Below are 19,914 nucleotides of genomic sequence, written 5' to 3' on the forward strand. Positions count from 1 at the left end.
ATATAGAATTGCAGGAGAGAGGGGTACCGTTGCAGGCAAATATTTGTCAATCTGCTCAAATTTATGTTACAGTGAACAATATTTGGAAGCTGTCATTTTTATCAAAGCAGATCTAAAGGACTGATTGAACAAGTGCCCAGATTTTGGCACTTCCCATATTCACTGTTTCTTCTCTGAACCTGTACAAAATTGGACATAAATTGCAAGCATGCATTAAAATTTACAGATTTACAGTGTTTCAACGTTGTCATGCAAACCACTTGTCCTTGATCTGCTCCAGTAAGTCTCAATTTATTTTATTTTGTTTATTTATTTATTTGTCGAACAAGTATAGGATTGTAGTTTATATAAGCATAGCATAAGTAGAAAGTAATGATAAAAGAATAAATTAGGACAGTAGGTCAGGGATGGTAGGCACTTTGGTGAGCTTATGCACGCCCCTTACACACCTCTTAGAAAAGGGGAGAGGTCAACTGTAGACAATCTGAGGTTAAAGACTTTGGAGTTTGGGGAAGAAACCACAACCACAGAGTCCGGTAATGCATCCCAGGTGTTGATCACTCTTTTGCCGAAGTCGTATTTTCTGCAATCAAGTTTGGAGCGATTTACGTTGAGTTTGAATCTGTTTATATGCTTGTGTGTTGTTGCGGCTGAAGGTGAAGTAGTCACTAACAGGAAGGACATTTTAATATGATTTTATGAACTACTGTTAGATCAGATCGGAGGTGACGTAAGTTGTAAATTGTCTAAGTTGTATTTCAAGTCTGGTGGAGTAAGGTGTTTTGTTGCGAGAGGACGAGTGTAGGATTCTTCTTGTAAAATATTTTTGGACTCCCTCGATTGTATGTTGGAAATTAGAAGAGACTCCTTTCTAATAGCACGTCTGTATATTTTGTATTTAAACTGCCTATATTTAACTATAAGGCCCTTGGGTTCAGAACTGTAAAATGTAGTAAAAGGAGAGCCCTCCCCCCACCTCTATATTCTTTAACCCAACTGAAATGTGAATGTACAGGGGAAGCTCTGGAAATCATTTGGAGAAAGCAATGCTGAGTTGGATTAAAATATCCGAACTCAATTTGTTTGTTCATTCATTCATTCCTTCTGGTCTCTGCTGAGTCTTAATATTCAATTACCAGCTTCCCCTCCTTCTTTCCCCAGCACTGGAGCTATTAATGGTCTCCCAAGGGCCAATTCATCAGAACAGAACTAAAGAGTTATTAAGGCCGTAATTCTTGGAACCTACTGTTCTCTGACAGGTGCCATAGATTCCCAGTCCTTAAGTCAACTGGTTACACGGAGCAACATTATGGGCTGGAAATGACAGCTTGGGGAGGAGGACGTGCAAGAAGGCTCCACCTACAGAATTCTAGGAAACAAGTTCGCGTGGGAAGATGCCCAGCTCAACCATGGAGCCATACTGCCAGAAACACTGGGACATATATGGGGGAGTGGTGGGGTGGGAAATTTGTCCCTCTGGGTTATCAAATGTTATGTATTTAGAGCAGAGGTGGTTCCTACAAGTTCAGACCGGTTCTATAGAACCATTAATATTATGGTGGCTTGGGTCGCTTGAACTGGCAGCAGCCCAGGACTGCTGGCATGTCTCCAAACTGGTTCTCTCAGCGGCGCCATAGGCACCGCCATCTTGTTTTTTGCTTCTGCGCTCTAAGTCCTTGGAGAGGGGCAGCATAGAAATCTAAATAATAATAATAATTATTATTATTATTATTATTAATTATTATTATTATTATTTAATATGACTGTGACTTGTAACTTGTTGCTTGTATCCTAAGATTTTTTATTAATATTGATTGTTTCTTCATTGCTTATTTGACCCCTATGACAATCATTAAGTGTTGTACCACATGATTCTTGACAAATGTATCTTTTTCCTTTATGTACGCTGAGAGCATATGCACCAAGACAAATTCCTTGTGTGTCCAATCACACTTGGCCAATAAAATTCTATTCTATTCTATTCTATTATATTCTATTCTATTCTAGTAGTAGTAGTATGCAACGTCCGCGCACTTGCGCGGTGCATCCCTGAATGAACTGGTAGTAGAAAAATCCAAAACCCACCGCTGTTTTAGAAGCATTTATATATTGAAGAAAAAGAGGAGAAGGATTTAAAGCCTGATGCTGATGGATAAAAGGGAGTGGAGGTAGAAAGAGATTGAATTGAAAATAGCAAAGTTTTATTATTTGAAATGTGTCTACCTGTATTAGGTGGGTTAATACTCTTTTAACTGGTTTAACTGGTGTATCAGGCTTCACTTTCCAAGTCCAGTGTCTTCCAGATAGAATAGAATAGAATTCTTTATGGGCCAAGTGTGATTGAACACCCAAGGAATTTGTCTTTGGTGCATAGGCTCTCAGTGTACATAAAAGAAAAGATACTTTTGTCAAGAATCATGAGTTACAACACTTAATGATTGTCATAGGGTACAAATAAGCAATCAGGAAACAATCAATAAATCGTAAGGATACAAGCAGCAACAGGCTTAGAGACATAAGTGTGAGGAGATGGGTAATAGGAACAATGATAAGACTAATAGTAATAGTAATCCAGCCTTAGTGAATAGTTTGACAGTGGTGAGGGAATTATTTGTTTAGCAGAGTGATGGCATTCAGGAAAAAACTATTTCTCTGTCTCATTGTCTTGGTGTGCAGTGCTCGATAGCGTTGTTTTGAGGGTAGGAGTCGAAACAGTTTATATCCAGAATGTGAGGGATCAGTAAATATTTTCATAGCCCTCTCTTTGATTCGTGCAGTATACAGGTCTTCAATGGAAGGCAGGAGGGTAGTAATGTTTTTTTTCTGCAGTTCTGATTATCCCCTGAAATCTGAGTCTGTCTTGTTTGGTTGCAGAACCAAACCAGACAGTTATAGAGGTGTAGATGACTGACTCAATAACTCCTCTGTAGAACTGTATCAGCAGCTCCTTGGAAAGCTTGAGCTTCCTGAATTGGTGCAGAAAGAACATTCTCCGTTGTACTTTTTCGATGATGTTTTTGATGTTAGGTGACCATTTTAGGTCTTGATATGATAGAACCTAGAAATTTGAAGGTCTCCTGTTGATACTGTGTTGTCTAGTATTGTAAGAAATGGTAGAATGGGGAGGGTTTATCCTAAAGTCTACGACTATTTCTACGGGTTTTGAGTGTGTGTTTAGTTCCAGATTGTTCCGGTCACACCACAAAGTTGTTCAACCTCCCATCTGTATGCCATTGCATCATGGTCTGGAATGAGACCAATCACTGTTGTATTATCTGCAAAGTTCAATAATTTTTACAGACGGACCGTTTGAGTTGCAGTCATTGCTATATAGAGAGAACTGGTGAGAGCACACAGCCTCGAGTGGCGCCTGTGCTAATTGTTCAGGTATCTGATGTGATTTTTGCCTAGCTTCACCTGCTGTTTCCTGTCTGTTAGGAAGTTTGTGATCCACTTACAAGTCTGTTCAGGTACTGCTAGCTTATTTAGTTTAATTAGAAGAGTGTCCAGTATGATGGTATTGAATGCTGAACTAAAGTCTACAAAGAGGGCCTTTGCGTAGATCTTTAGAGATTCAAGAAGTTGTAGGATGTAATGCAGTGACTTATTAACAACATCATTTGTTGATCTATGTGCTCGGTATGCAAATTGCAGATCTGTGATGGCTTTCAAGTGAGACATCACTAGTCTTTCAAAGATGTTCATAAATATACATGTTAGAGCAACTACTATGTAGTCATTCAGTTCCTTGATAGAGGGCTTCTTCAGCACTGGGATGATAGTGGAGCATTTGAAGCAAGAAGGAACATGGCATATTTCTAATGAATTGTTGAAAATTTGGGGAAGATGGGGGCCAATTGGTCAGCACTAAGACTTTCCAGGGTTTTTTTCATTGCTCTAACTTGCTCTGAATAACTTTCTTTCCACCCCTAACTAGGTGCTAACAATGTTCCCAGCTCTTACTGGCTTGCAAGCTCTTTCATTGTTATTCTCTCATAATAAAGTTTTTTTAAAGCCCTAACCAGGGGATAAAATAATGTAATGGCTAAGGACGCTAACCAGATGAATACCTGCTGGTAAGCAGATTCTTTCCCCTATTTTTCTCTCCAAAAACTAAGGTGTGTCTTATACTCCGGTGCGTCTTATACTCCAAAAAATACGGTATATCGGCTTCATATAAGGAGAATCTGTATAAAATGTATTATTGTTGGCATCTAGCCCCAGCCAAACTAGCTAAAGTATATTCAAACTTAAATCCAAGTTGCTGGAAATGCAAGCAGGAACATGGCAATACAGTATTACCACATGTCTTGTCCTAAGGGGGGGAAAAGTGGGGTAAGATAAGAACATGGATTCAAGAAATAACAAAAATGCAAATTGAATTCAAACCTGAGATGTATCTATTAAGGATCATTAAAGGACAGTGGGCCAGATAAATCCAATACCTCATAATACATATTCTGATACATATACCTATTTTAATAATGGAATGCACAGAAATGGTGAAACTGACATTAGAACTATAAAATTGAGAAGATAAAGAATACTATGCAGTGTTGTGGTTAGCTCTGGCCCAGCTCCTGCCCCAAGGAATGTGCAGGTGGATGTGGGGGAGACATCCACATGCCGCAGGCCTGTTTTGCTCCCGATGGAATCTGCCGATGAAGCCTCCTCTGACCAAGGAAGCATGAGTGACAGGGAAGAGGGGAGTTTGGCAGACAGCCCGGGAGGAGATCAATCATCTGTATCATCCTTGGATTCTGAACAAGAATTAATGACACATCCATGCATGCGTAGAGTGATGCATAGGAGACAACAACTGAAGGATTATTACAAGAAAACATGAGGCCACCTGTGGTTGGGTGGGGCTCCAGTAATTAGGGCTACTGCTATAAATAGCAGCGTATGTGTTTGGCCTTTGTAAAAGAGTATCTGATCGCAGTTCTTCAGGAATCGTGTGTTGCTGTTTTCTGGACTTTGTTTGTTGATTTTTCATGCCTTTGAAACCAAAGCAGAGCAATGTGTGTGTGTGTGTGTGTGTGTGTGTGTGTGTCTCACTTCGTTGGAAGAAGAAGGGGTATGAAGTTTCTTCATAGCTGCTAGCTAAGTACTTAATGACTGCTTAAGGGAAATTGTACAGACTACCCGGTTGTTTTGGGACGAGTGCTCTTTGCAATACAAAAAGAGTGCTTAGTTTATTTTGAATTTTGTGATAAAGAACATTGTTTTGAATTTTCAAACGTGTGTGTGTCTGAAATTAGTACCCTTGAATTTTCATGAGGCTCCTACCAGAGAGCCCAGCAGAACAATGCAGTATGGGAAAAGTTTTATATCTGTTGGAAATTAAGAAAAATAATTGATTATTTATATAAATACTGTATAAATGTAAATGCAAATCTAAATATTATTCATAATATAAATGGGATGGAATAACTTACAGAAATAACCAAAGAATTGTTGTCCCAGAAATGAAAAATATGAATATTTAGATATGTTTTTAACACAAAATTTAAGAAACAATTTTTTAAAAAAAGGAATGGATGAGGTAGAAGACTGAGGTTAAAGTTTTGGGAATTTGGGGAAGAAACCACAGAGTCTGGTAGTGTATTCCAGACATTGACCACTCTGTTGCTGAAGTCGTATTTTCTGCAATTGGGTTTGGAGAGGTTTACTTCAAGTTTGTATCTAATTGACGGATAGGACATTTTAGCAGATAATTTTATAATATAATTCAGACCTAAGGTGGGATAATTCTAAATTGTCTAAGCTCAACATTTTCAAGTCTGGTGGCATAAAGTGTTCTGTTGGGAACAGAGGAGTGGAGGACTCTTCTCATGAAGTATCTCTGGATAGTTTCAATTGTATTAATGTCCGATATGTAGTGCAGGTTCCAGACAGATGAGCTGCCTTCAAGAATTGGTCTAGCAAATGTTTTGTATGCTCTAGTCTACTTAAAAGTACAATATTATCAGAGAAGAAGCTACGGAAGATTAAGTTAACAATCCTTAATGCTTTTTTGGGCCATGTTGTTACAGTGGGCTTGGGCATTAAGGTAATTAGAGATGAGTACTCCTAGGTCATCTACAAGGACGTGTCCATCTGCCTTGTATTTTATGTTCTGATTTTTTCCCAATGTGTAAGACAGAGCATATGTTGGTTGAGATTTGAAGTTGCCACTTGTTTGAAGTTGTCTTCAAGTCTCTTCTCATTGACACGAGTCTATTGATGTAGATACAAATAGAGCATCAGATAATTTCATACTAACTTTTGCGGTCAATTCCACTAGATGTATTGGATTCCAGCTTCCCTCGTCCATATTTTGCATGCTGAATGGGAATGATGTGAATTGAAAACCAACATATTTGGAAGACACCAGATTGGGAGAGATTCTTTTTCTATGCACTTTACAAATAAAGAAATTCTTTACAGCAGTCCTGCCTATAAATAAGATGGGATTCCTAATCATCCTTCTACACCACCAGTGGTTCCACTCCCCAGTAATGACATGAAAGTGAGCAACCATTGTCTTCTTTCAATATGTTTTTTCATCTTCTGGTAGACTTCTGGTATACTAGCTTCTCAGCCTAAAAGCTATTATCTGAATAACTATTAGAATGCCACTTAAAAATTGTAAATTTAGTCACAGTTTTAAAAAATCATTTAAATATATGATGAAAACATAAACAACATTATTGCAATACAAATTTAATCATTCCTTTTTGTAGAATATATTCAAAACTTACATAGTACAGTGATACCTTGTCTTACAAACTTAATTGGTTCCGGGACGAGGTTCTTAAAGTGAAAAGTTTGTAAGACGAAACAATGTTTCCCATAGGAATCAATGGAAAAGCGATTAATGCCTGCAAGCCCAAAATTCACCCCTTTTGCCAGCCGAAGCGCCTGTTTCTGCACTGCTGGGATCCCCCTGAGGCTCCCCTCCATGGGAAACCCCACCTCCGGACTTCTGTGTTTTTACGATGCTGCAATTTCACTGAGGCTCCCCTCGCTGGAAAACCCCACCTCCGGACTTCCGTTGCCAGCGAAGTGCCCATTTTTGTGCTGCTGTGATTCCCCTGCTCGAATTCCCCTGCAGCATCACAAAAACACGGAAGTCCGGAGGTGGGGTTTCCCATGGAGGGGAGCCTCGGGGGAATCCCAGCAGCGCAAAAGCGGGTGCTTCGGTGGCAACGGAAGTCCGGAGGCGGGGCATCCCAGCAATGGCGGTGGGTTTATAAGGTGAAAATAGTTTGTAAGAAGAGGCAAAAAAATCTTAAACCCCAGATTTGTATCTCGAAAGGTTTGTATGACGAGGCGTTTGTAAGACGAGGTATCACTGTATAAATATTCCAAAATAAATATTTTCCAAAAGTACATATGGCAACAGAATTGACCAGAACAAGTAAATGAATAACAATATACTCCCTCAATACAAACATGTTGGAAGTTTGTACTGGTTGAAGAAAGTTCAAGTTTATGTGAATCAAAAATTCCAGTCTCGTGCTTATATAATCGTTATGCAGCACACACAACCCAAGCTATCTAGTAGATATGCCACCACAATTATTTAGTCATCCTCCTGGGTCCTTAATAGCAGCTTGTCACGTAACTTAACATTTTCACAGCATGGAAATCAAAGATCAAGATTGTTTCATTTGTTTTACTTCAAGCTGCTCTTAGCAGTGTGCTAGAGGGGTCAATGAAAAATTCAGCATTCCATCCAAAATCCATCTCTCTCTCTCTCTCTCTCTCTCTCTCTCTCTCTCTCTCTCTCTCTCTCTCTCTCTCTCTCTCTAACTCTCTCTCTCCCTTTCTCTCTCTCTCCCCCCCTCTCTCTTTCTCTCTCTCACATACACTTAATGCCCCCATCCATCTACATAGTCTGATTGTTGATTGCAAACCTGAACTTAATTAACCTATGTAGGCTTCTTTGATAAGGCAATGAGCCTGGCTTCATTTATGGAATCCTCCCACTGTTTTTAAAACAGCCCTAGTTTTTTTCATCAAAATGGTAATATATAGGGAGGAGTAGAAGTAATACTACCTAATGGAAAAGGTTTATTTTTCTAATGATGAGGAGAAGGAAAGATGTTTAAATGAACAGTGGCAACCCTGGTGAACCCCAGTATACCTATTTTGCTGGGCAAAACTGAGAGTCCATTTCTTTATTTGCCAGTCTTTGATTACTTGGGGTTGGGAGGACAGAGGCAGGCTGCATAATCTTGGATTTCAGATTTGAAAGTCCTCATTATGCTACTGAGCACTCAGCTATTTTCTTCCCAGCCTTCTGGAACACTGGCCAAAAAACCCCCTTCCAAATACAATGGATTTCAATTCCTTTAATCCAGTGGAATACTACCTAAGGCAGTGAGGGTGAACCTTTTTTCTCTTGGCTGCCAAAAGCGCGCATGTGCACTATAGCGCGAGCCTACACCCATAATTCAATGCTCCAACCCCCTCCCCCTGTGCATGCATATATGACTCTCCAACACTACCCCATCTCCACCCATGCATGCAAAAACCCCTGTTCACACGACCCCCCCACCACGCCACACTTTGGCCTAGCAGGCCTCCCTAAAGCCTCCGGAGGCCGGAAACAGCCTGTTTGCAGACTTCTGAAAGGCCTTTTTTCACCCTCCCCAGGCTCCAGATACTTTCTTGGAGGTTTTCCTCTGAAAATGACCTCCTCTGTTCCCCTGGAGGCCCTCCAGAGGCCAAAAACGACCCATTTCCAGACTTCCAGTGGCCTGTTAGGGCCATTTTTCACCCTCCCCAGCAGTGTTCTCTCTAAATTTTTTTGGGGGTGGGCGGAAAAGTATAGTGTCTGAGCGACCTCCCTCTCGGCTTCTGGGCAGGTTTGGAAAACTCTGAGTTGATGATGATTTTTAAGTGAGTGATTGCTCACTGCTCAGCTTAGAGGGAACTATGCTCCCCAGGCTCCAGAGGCTTTCTTGGAGCCTGGGAAGGTCGAAAACAGCCTCCCCCACCCCTGGAGTTTCGTTTAGTTTATTAGTTTTATATGCCGCCCCTCTCCGAAGATTCAGGGCGGCTGGAGGCCCTCTGCAAGCCGAAAATGAACTCCCAGAGCCTCCATGCACTTATCTGGCATCCAAAATGGGCCACGTGGAGATTCCAGGGAGGGGAGAGGTGGCATGGGCGGGGTCAGCTGAAAATCAGCTGGCCGGCACATGCATACATGCTGGAGCTGAGCTAGGGCAACAGCTCCTGTACCTGCAGATATAGCTCTGTGTGCTACCTGTGGCACCCGTGCCATAGGTTCGCCATCATGGACCTAAGGGTTATCGGAATTGAAGTTCAACATATCTGAAACTGAAAGGCCCTAGTGAGTGGAGGGTATATTTATTTATTTATCTGTCTGTCTGTCTGTCTGTCTGTCTGTCTGTCTGTCTGTCTATCTATCTATCTATCTATCTATCTATCTATCTATCTATCTATCTATCTATCTATCTATCTATTTATTAGATTTTTATGCCGCCCTTCTCCTTAGACTCAGGGTGGCTTACAACATGTTAGCAATAGCACTTTTTTAACAGAGCCAGCCTATTTCCCCCACAATCTGGGTCCTCATTTTACCCACCTCGGAAAGATGGAAGGATGAGTCAACCTTGAGCCGGTGATGAGATTTGAACCACTGACCCTCAGATCTACAAGTCAGCTTCAGTAGCCTGCAGTACAGCACTCTACCTGCTGCACCACCCCGGCTCATATGTTATAAGGCAGAGGGTAACAGGTTTATGTCCTCAGTCCGCTGGAGAAGGGCAGCCTAGAAACCCAAATAAATAAATGTGGGCAATTGTGAGATGGCTTAAGGGCTGCAGTAACTGTCGTATCTCTTACAGCTATGGCGACATGGTTCCAAGCACCATTGCAGGGAAGATCTTTGGATCCATCTGCTCTCTAAGTGGGGTGCTAGTCATCGCCCTTCCTGTACCTGTCATTGTTTCCAACTTCAGCCGCATCTACCACCAGAATCAGCGGGCAGATAAGCGACGAGCTCAGCAGGTAGATTTGGAGGGGGAGGAGGAGGAGGAGGAGCCCACAGACACAGGGAGCTCAATTATCTGTGGCATTCCACACATGGTTCTCTGTGTTTCTCCCTTTACAGAAAGTTCGCCTGGCCCGAATACGACTGGCCAAGAGCGGCACTACCAACGCTTTTCTTCAGTACAAGCAAGAAGGAGGCCTTGAGGTATGAACTCAGTTCTCTGTTCTCCTTGCTGACCTCAGTTTCTTGCATGCTGGGCATCCTTAAAACAATGGCACACATTTTTTAAAAACCAGTTGACTTTTCCTACATAAGGAAAACCAGGATCAGTGTAAATGGATAACACTTGCTGTTGCTTCTCTTCGCTTGGGCCAATATGCTCAGTTTTTGTTATCGCAATGAAAATGAGCAAAACTAAACCTCTGATTTTGGAGTTGAGTACAGCTGGGCTGTAGGCATCCTCTCCCTTGCATTCCATCAGTGTTAAGAATAATTCGCCACAGCTGCACATTAAGCCAAAGATAGTTTTAGGCAGAGCTAATTGCCAAAAGATAATACAGTGTTCCCTCGATTTTTGCGGGTTCGAACTTCGCGAAAAGTCTATACCACAGTTTTTCAAAAATATTAATTTAAAAATACTTTGCGGGGGTTTTCCCCTATACCATGGTTTTTCCTGCCCGATGACATCATATGTCATCGCCAAACTTTTGTCTGCCTTTAATAAATATTTTTTAAAATAAACTTTAATAAATAAACATGGTGAGTAATAATCTAAATGGTTGCTAAAGGAATGGGAAATTGCAATTTAGGGGTTTAAAGTGTTACTGGAAGGCTTGTGATACTGTTCATAGCCAAAAAATAGTGTATTTACTTCCGCATATCTACTTCGTGGAAATTTGACTTTCGCGGGCGGTCTTGGAACGCAACCCCCACGAAAATTGAGGGAACACTGTAAAGGGAAAAGGCGAAGAACGGGCTATACCAGCCCTCTTTCCCTTTCTTGACCATCCACTTTCTATCACCTCTGTTATTGTTTTTTTCCTCTCTTGGTCTGTTTTTCTATTTCCCCATTTTATTTACTTATGGGGATGTATGCATCACTTAGCCTAATTTCAAAAACAATCTGCAAATGATCAGTCTAGACCTTTGGCAAAAGGAGTCTGTCTCTTCTCTGGCAAAAAGAGACGTTGATGTGATTGTTTTCAGAGGGCTTTTGAAATTAGGCTGAGTACCATGTTCATCCCCGGGGCCAACAGTCAAACATCCTTGGGCCAAGCTTAGAACAGTGTTTCCACCATGAATCACTTTCTGAAACCAATGCCGGAATGCTCTTCCACAGGGGATAATTCTAGTTCTCTATTATTTCCCACACTTGTTAATATAATGACAAAATCCCTCGAATGGGTCATTGGAAATGTTGGCATTTGGTTTAGATTCATGTCCAAGATTCCCATCTCTATTTCTCCCACTCATCAAATCTAGGAGAAGCTGCGAGTTTGTTTTCATTCATTAATAAGAGCAATTTAATTAAAGTGCTGTCCAATTAAAACAAAGACTTGGTTCAAGCATTGCATTATACTACAAAAATGATTTGTTTTGTGTTGGCTTGGGTGAGCAACATACATTGTTGTTTACCTAGCCCAGGGGTAGGTAAAGTTGGCTCTTCTTTGACGTGTGAACTTCAACTCCCAGAATTCCTGAGCTAGCATGATTGGCTCAGGAATTCTGGGAGTTGAAGTCCACATGTCATAGAAGAGCCAACTTTGCCTGCCTCTGACCTAGCCCACTTTCATGTATTCAGCAATTAGTAACCAAAAGAAATAATAGTTTACCAGGTTTGAAACCATTCATTGTTAAGGATAAAAGAAGTCTTGTTGAAGAAACAGCTACTCTGGATGTTCTTCTGTTCCATCAAAGGACCCAATTAATAGCTGTTCTCCTAATGCCTTTCTATCAGCTTTGCTGATTCAGATTCTGTGTCTCCTGTGGTGCAATAAACCTAAGTGCTGTCATTCATGCATTGGTGTTTTCCAAATATTCTATGAGTCAGACTGTCCTTGAAGAGGGTTTGGAAATGTCAAGGGCTGCACAATGCAGCCTCCTCCATTGCTGTCAACTCTTGCACCACTTGGTTTAAGTTCTGATTGCTAATGCTTCCCCCTTTGTTGGTCAATACTTTGATCTTGGCTAACACTGGCATTGTAGAAGCCTAACTCTTAAAACCTGTTTATTTTGTTTTTGATATATTATATGAACAGTATGTAAATATTTTTTAAAACCTTCAAAACTAATCCAGTGCTCCACAAATCTCAATTCCAGTTTTAAATAAGCTCCCGACTTTATATTGCAACTGGAGTATTCTTTGTTGGAAGACTTCCTATTTTGCAAAATATCAATTCCCTATAGATAGAAAGGTAGTCCATTAGAGGAGACAAATATAGCCACACCCTAACCCTGCAGTATTGTTTTCTAAATGCAGAAACCTTCTTTTCAATGGAAGGCACTCAGATACTCAGCCACCTTTCTTGCAATCTGAAATGCAGTAGTCTAAATATATTTGAAAGTTGAATAATTTTAAACCTTATGTATTAGGCGTTTTTTCCCCCATTTTTAAATTTCTGTTTGCATGTCCAATGATGGCTCTGATCATTTAGATATGTGACTATTCAAGCTGGAGCTACCTATTGTTGAAATGGAATGGTTATGGGTGGCGGTATGTTCATCAAATATCCCATCTGCCTTTATCTTCTTTCTCCATCAGGACAGAGATCCTGATGCACATGTCTTGGCAGTGCGCAACCGATCAGCTTTTGAACGACAGCACCACCATCTCTTGCACTGCTTGGAGAAAACTACAGTGAGTAATAGCAAGGGGAGGGACCAAAACAGGGGAGGGATCAAAAAAGGGAAATATGGAAGGAATTTAGGAAACAGAAGTGGGACTTGTGAGTGAAGCCTGCATTTGTATTTACCAATGAAATCTGCTTTCTGTCCAGCACCTTGTAAGCCAATCTTCCCACTTTATACTCTACAACAGTGGTTCTCAACCTTTCCTCTCCTCCCAATAATGGCTTCATTGCTTCTGGTAGAATGCTGCTGACTTTTTATTGTAACAAGAATAACTGAAGTGCAGATTGCCAGTAGATGCCAAATTAAGTCAGTTACTCCCCCTTTTTTAATTTATTTATTCAATTTTTATGCCGCCCTTCTCCTTAGACTCAGGGCGGCTTACAACATGTTAGCAATAGCACTTTTTAACAGAACCAGCCTATTGCCCCCACAATCCGGGTCCTCATTTTACTCACCTCGGAAGGATGGAAGGCTGAGTCAACCTTGAGCCGGTGATGAGATTTGAACCGCAGATCAACAGTCAGCTTCAGTGGCCTGCAGTACAGCACTCTACCTGCTGTGCCGCCCTGACTCATTTAATGTTTTATTTATTTATTTATTTGTTTGTTTATTTATTTATTTATTTATTATTTTGTCCAATACACAATGAGAGTTTTAGTGGGTATATATATATATATACACATAGTAAAATACACGATGAAGGTTATAGAGGAGATACTCATAGTAAAATATATCTATGAAAGAATAGAAAAGAAGATATAGTAATAGAACATATAATGAAAGAATAGAAGAAGAGATATAGGAATAGAAGAAAGGTATAGGAGAGCAATAGGACAGGGGATGGAAGACACTCTAGTGCACTTGTACTCGCCCCTTACTGACCTCTTAGGAATCTGGATAGGTCAACCGTACATAATCTAAGGGTAAAGTGTTGGGGGTTTGGGGATGATACTATGGAGTCCAGTAATGAGTTCCACGCTTCGACAACTCGGTTACTGAAGTCATTTTTTACAGTCAAGTTAATATTAAGTTTAAATCTGCTGTGTGCTCTTGTGTTGTTGTGGTTGAAGCTGAAGTATTCGCCGGCAGGCAGGACGTTGCAGCATATGATCTTGTGGGCAATATGTAGATCATGTTTAAGGCGTCTTAGCCCTAGGCTTTCTAGGCCCAGGATTGAAAGTATATAATTTAGTATTAAATTATAGTTTAAACAGGACAGAAATCTTAGGATCCTATCAAGACCTTGAAAGACTGAGTGTAACTCTGGAAACTGCATTACAGTGATCCCTCGATTATCGCGAGGGTTCCGTTCCAAGACCTCTCGCGATAATCGATTTTTTGCGATATAGCGGTGCGGAAGTAAAAACACCATCTGTGCATGCGCATCCTTTTTCCATGGCCGCGCATGCGCAGATGGTGGAGCGACGAAAGTTCGGAGGCTGGCAATGGTTGTTTTTCATGCCGGCCACCCCCCCCAGCGCCTCCGGGCTCCTCGCCGCTACCCCCCCGCCCTCCCGATTCGCCCCTCTCACCGGCTTTCTTGGGGCACGAGTCCTCCTTCAGCAGCGCTTGTGGCAACGGCTTCTCGGCTTTTAGAATGCCCGCCTCCTTCCTTCCTTCCCTCCCTCCTTCCCTCCCTCCTTCCTTCCCCCCCTCCTTCCTTCCCTCCTTCCTTCCTTCCCTCCCTCCTTCCCTCCTTCCTTCCTTCCTTCCCTCCTTCCTTCCCTTCTCTCCTTCCCTCCCTCCTTCCCTCCCTCCCTCCTTCCTTCCCTCCCTCCTTCCCTCCTTCCTTCCCTCCTTCCTTCCCTTCTCTCCTTCCCTCCCTCCTTCCTTCCTTCCCTCCTTCCTTCCCTTCTCTCCTTCCCTCCGTCCTTCCCTCCTTCCTTCCTTCCTTCCCTCCTTCTTTCCATTCTCTCCTTCCCTCCCTCCTTCCCTCCTTCCTTCCTTCCCTTCTCTCCTTCCCTCCCTCCTTCCTTCCCTCCTTCCTTCCCTTCTCTCCTTCCCTCCCTCCTTCCTTCCTTCCCTCCTTCCTTCCCTTCTCTCCTTCCTTCCCTCCTTCCTTCCCTCCTTCCCTCCTTCCTTCCTTTCGTAAAAAGCACTTAAACAATGACAGAATAAAAAACCCCAGCCCTCACCTGTGTTTGAATTTCATTCACTCAGTCATTCATTCATTCTTCTGTATGCCACTCAGTCCCAACACTTTCAACCCACAAATTACCATTTTCCCCATCCCCTTAATTACTGTACTGTACCTCTACCTGTACCTGTACTGTACACATTGAATAACACACTTAGTCATCCTGATAGAAATAATAACAATATTTATTTACATATTTTCATTTTTTGGGGGGGGGTTAGCATAACTAGGATAACTCGGGATCTTCTTCTATCACCATGTCTACAATGGACGCTGCAGGTGATGGTGTGACAGACCTCTTGGTTTTTGTGACAAACATAGTTATGGGCAGTTGTTGGCGCAGTTTCTTTTTCTGGGCTAACATGGCTCTGTATGGTGCAAAGGTGTTGTCAAGGGAGGCCTTAAATTGTATAGAGCGAGTCATGTTGGGATCCCAAAGTTCCACCATGCGTTGTACATTTGCAGCAGCTCTGTTCAGTTCTGCAAGCCGCTCAAGCGTTAGGCCAACATCTTCTTCTTCCTCAGCTTCTTCAGCTTCCGCTTCCTCCTCTTCTTCACTCGCTGACCTGGTCAGCTCCTCCAGATCTTTGTCTGTCAGCGGTAGGCCATGCTCATCAAGCAAACCATTGACTTCCTCTGGTGTCATGTCAATGAAGCCTTCTCCACCCAGTGCCTGTGCCAGCTTCACAGAGTTCTGGACTGCAGCATCTTGAATGTCTTCGGGAGCAAATCCCTTGTAATCATGCACCACTTCTGGCCACAATTTCCTCCAGCAGGCATTCATTGTCTGTGACTTCATATCCATTATGGCATTCTGAATGTTCTTCAGACAAGATGCAATTGTGTACTGACGCCAGTAGGCCTTCAATGTGAAGTTTTCATCAGCATCCATTGCTTTCACGATGCTTCCAAGAGAATTGCGCGTGTACAGTGCCTTAAATGCACGGATAACACCTTGATCCATCAGCTGGATAAGCGATGTGGTGTTTGGTGGCAAGAATTCGACTTGCACCCCATCATGTTCATATGCCAGGTTATCACGGCCTCCAGCATTGTCCATTAGGAGAAGCACTTTGAAATTGAGTCCTTTGCCAGCCAAATAAACCTGCACCTGTGGGATGAAGCACTGATGAAACCAGTCCCGCGTGAGGGGTTTTGTAATCCATGCTTTAGGATTATGCATCCAGTACACTGGCAATGCATTCTTATTTCTGTTCTTGAGGGCTCTTGGATTTCGTGACTTATAAATTAGCCCTGGCTTCATCAAAAAGCCTGCTGCATTCCCACACATGATCAAAGTCACCCGATCTTTCATGGCCTTAAAGCCAGGGGCTTTGGCTTCATCTTGCATCTTCAGGCCATAGCGCCTTTGAAATTTGTCAAACCACCCTTTGCTTGCTGTGAATGTGGCTGGGGGTGAAGAAGCAGAAGATGTTGATGGCTGGGTGTCTTCAGAGTCACCAGCACCTTCATCTACAGAGAATGACAGGAAAGGGAGAGAGAAGTGACTTGAATGAAAGCATACAGTCCTTCCTTCCCTCCCTCCTTCCTTAAAAAGCACTTAAATAATGACAGAATAAAAAACCCCAGCCCTCACCTGGGTTTCCCTCATCTGCATCGCCTCCTTCCTTCCCTCCTTCCCTCCCTCCTTCCTTCCCTCCTTCCTTCCCTCCTTCCTTCCCTCCCTCCTTCCCTCCCTCCTTCCTTCCCTCCTTCCTTAAAAATCACTTAAATAATGACAGAATAAAAAACCCCAGCCCTCACCTGTGTTTCCCTCATCTGCATCGCCTCCTTCCTTCCTTCCCTCCTTCCCTCCCTCCCTCCTTCCCTCCCACCTTCCTTCCCTCCTTCCTTCCCTCCTTCCTTCCCTCCCTCCTTCCCTCCCTCCTTCCCTCCCTCCTTCCCTCCCTCCTTCCCTCCCTCCTTCCCTCCCTCCTTCCTTCCCTCCCTCCTTCCCTCCCTCCTTCCCTCCCTCCTTCCTTCCCTCCTTCCTTCCCTCCTTCCTTCCCTCCTTCCTTCCCTCCTTCCTTCCCTCCTTCCTTCCTCCCTCCTTCCTTCCCTCCCTCCTTCCCTCCCTCCCTCCTTCCCTCCTTCCTTCCCTCCCTCCTTCCCTCCCTCCCTCCTTCCTTCCCTCCTTCCTTCCCTCCTTCCTTCCCTCCCTCCTTCCCTCCCTCCTTCCCTCCCTTCTTCCTTCCCTCCCTCCTTCCCTCCCTCCCTCCTTCCCTCCTTCCTTAAAAAGCACTTAAATAATGACAGAATAAAAAACCCCAGCCCTCCCCTGAGTTTCCCTCATCTGCATCGCCTCCTTCCTTCCCTCCTTCCCTCCCTCCTTCCTTCCCTCCTTCCTTCCTTCCCTCCTTCCTTCCCTCCCTCCTTCCCTCCCTCCTTCCTTCCCTCCTTAATTAAAAATCACTTAAATAATGACAGAATAAAAAACCCCAGCCCTCACCTGGGTTTCCCTCATCTGCATCGCCTCCTTCCTTCCCTCCTTCCCTCCCTCCTTCCTTCCCTCCTTCCTTCCCTCCTTCCTTCCCTCCCTCCTTCCCTCCCTCCTTCCTTCCCTCCTTCCTTAAAAATCACTTAAATAATGACAGAATAAAAAACCCCAGCCTCACCTGTGTTTCCCTCATCTGCATCGCCTCCTTCCTTCCCTCCTTCCTTCCCTCCTTCCTTCCCTCCCTCCTTCCCTCCTTCCTTCCCTCCCTCCTTCCCTCCCTCCTTCCTCCCTCCTTCCCTCCCTCCTTCCCTCCCTCCTTCCTTCCCTCCTTCCTTCCCTCCTTCCTTCCCTCCCTCCTTCCTTCCCTCCTTCCCTCCCTCCTTCCCTCCCTCCCTCCTTCCCTCCTTCCTTCCCTCCCTCCTTCCCTCCCTCCCTCCTTCCTTCCCTCCTTCCTTCCCTCCTTCCTTCCCTCCTTCCTTCCCTCCCTCCTTCCCTCCCTTCTTCCTTCCCTCCCTCCTTCCCTCCCTCCTTCCTTCCCTCCTTCCTTAAAAAGCACTTAAATAATGACAGAATAAAAACCCCCAGCCCTCACCTGGGTTTCCCTCATCTGCATCGCCTCCTTCCTTCCTTCCCTCCTTCCCTCCCTCCTTCCTTCCCTCCTTCCTTCCTTCCCTCCTTCCTTCCCTCCCTCCTTCCCTCCCTCCTTCCTTCCCTCCTTCCTTAAAAATCACTTAAATAATGACAGAATAAAAACCCCCAGCCCTCACCTGGGTTTCCCTCATCTGCATCGCCTCCTTCCTTCCCTCCTTCCCTCCCTCCTTCCTTCCCTCCTTCCCTCCCTCCTTCCTTCCCTCCTTCCTTCCCTCCTTCCTTCCCTCCCTCCTTCCCTCCCTCCTTCCCTCCCTCCTTCCTTCCCTCCTTCCTTCCCACCTTCCCTCCCTCCTTCCTTCCCTCCTTCCTTCCCTCCTTCCTTCCCTCCTTCCTTCCCTCCCTCCTTCCCTCCTTCCTTCCCTCCTTCCTTCCCTCCTTCCCTCCCTCCTTCCTTCCCTCCTTCCTTCCCTCCTTCCTTCCCTCCCTCCTTCCCTCCTTCCTTCCCTCCCTCCTTTCTTCCTTCCCTCCTTCCTTCCCTCCTTCCCTCCCTTCTCTCCCTCCTTCCTTAAAAAGCACTTAAATAATGACAGAATAAAAAACCCCAGCCCTCACCTGGGTTTCCCTCATCTGCATCGCCTCCTTCTGTGTTTCCAAGACGGTTGTACAGTTGCTGCGCCTTGGTTCGTATAGTGTTCGTATCCAAAGCAATGCTCTTTTTGCGGCAGTCTTGTACCCACACGGACAAAGCAGCTTCCATCTTCATAAGGCGTTTGTTTCTAGGCATCACCATTCTTTTTGCAGCCTTGTTGAACATTATCTGAGAAGTTTGCCTTATCTTCTTTTCGTCTTTCCTAATGTATCGCACAGTCGATTCGTTGATCCCATAATGCCGACCAACATCTACATTAGAACGTCCCGCTTTCAGCATGTCCAAAAGATCAATTTTCTCCTGAATTGTCAGCATCTTCCTGCTCTTTTTAGCGTCGCCGCCTCCACTCCGCGTGCAACGTTTAGGAGCCATCTTCCAACAAGTCTTAACAAGTTCCAACAGTTCCAACAGTTCCAAAAGTTTCAAAGCACGCTGAGCAAACAAAGCTGATTGGCCGAGATTTCGGCCAACCAGCAATGGCAGACGTCAGTTTGGTGATGACGTGTGACGTCATCGGGCGGGAAAAACCGTGGTGTAGAAAAAAAACCGTGCACGTATTTTTAATTTATTATTTTTTGAAAAATCGCGATATAGCGTTTCGCGAAGATCGAGATCGCGAAAATCGAGGGATCACTGTATAACGTCCATGTAAACTGTAAGCGACCATCAACTAGCATTCACATGGAGCTGTCCAAGGTCCTGCTTTCATTTGCACTGGTGCAGAAGGACTTTCGCCTTGGTTTTATTTACCTCAGCTGAATTTCATCACTGTCTTAACCTTGCTCATCTTGACTGGAATATGACTGCTTAGATTTGATAGGACAGTCTGAAGTGATTCTACAGGTTTACAAATGTATGTTCTATATTTTTCTGCTCTAATTGACAACTAATGAATTAGAAATGAGCAATGATTACATTTTGCAGCAGCATTCATTTACTAGAGTTCGGTAGTTTAAAACAGGAAGAGGCAGCAATGAATTTCTCCTCAGGCTTGGGGAAATGGTAATAAGGTAACAGAGACGCTGTGAAATAAGGCAAGCGGTGGGTATTGGGTGCCCTCCTATCACCCTTTTTTCATAAAAAGCTGTTCGTGGCTGAATTTGCAGTAACTGACCCAAGAAGGGGATCTTAGCGTTTTATTACTATTTCAATAAAAAATGTCAGTTCAGCACAGGAAGAAAAGGCAGAAACTATATTTTTAGTCATCGGGAACGGAATTGGTAATAAAAGTGCTAGAATCCATT

General features: G+C 43.6%; 1 protein-coding gene across 1 annotated transcript in view; it reads left to right on the forward strand.

Annotated features, from left to right (window-relative positions):
• The window catches only part of KCND1 (potassium voltage-gated channel subfamily D member 1), a 79,465-nt gene that overhangs the window by 48,436 nt on the left and 11,115 nt on the right, over nucleotides 1–19,914 (forward strand). Inside the window, exons 2-4 of the mRNA XM_070736118.1 lie at nucleotides 9,861–10,023; nucleotides 10,127–10,210; nucleotides 12,768–12,863. Of these exons, the coding sequence (XP_070592219.1) occupies nucleotides 9,861–10,023; nucleotides 10,127–10,210; nucleotides 12,768–12,863 (343 nt within the window). The remainder of the gene's footprint in view (nucleotides 1–9,860; nucleotides 10,024–10,126; nucleotides 10,211–12,767; nucleotides 12,864–19,914) is intronic.

This window comes from Erythrolamprus reginae, chromosome 2 (assembly GCF_031021105.1).
Source record: "Erythrolamprus reginae isolate rEryReg1 chromosome 2, rEryReg1.hap1, whole genome shotgun sequence".
NCBI classification, from domain to species: domain Eukaryota; kingdom Metazoa; phylum Chordata; class Lepidosauria; order Squamata; family Dipsadidae; genus Erythrolamprus; species Erythrolamprus reginae.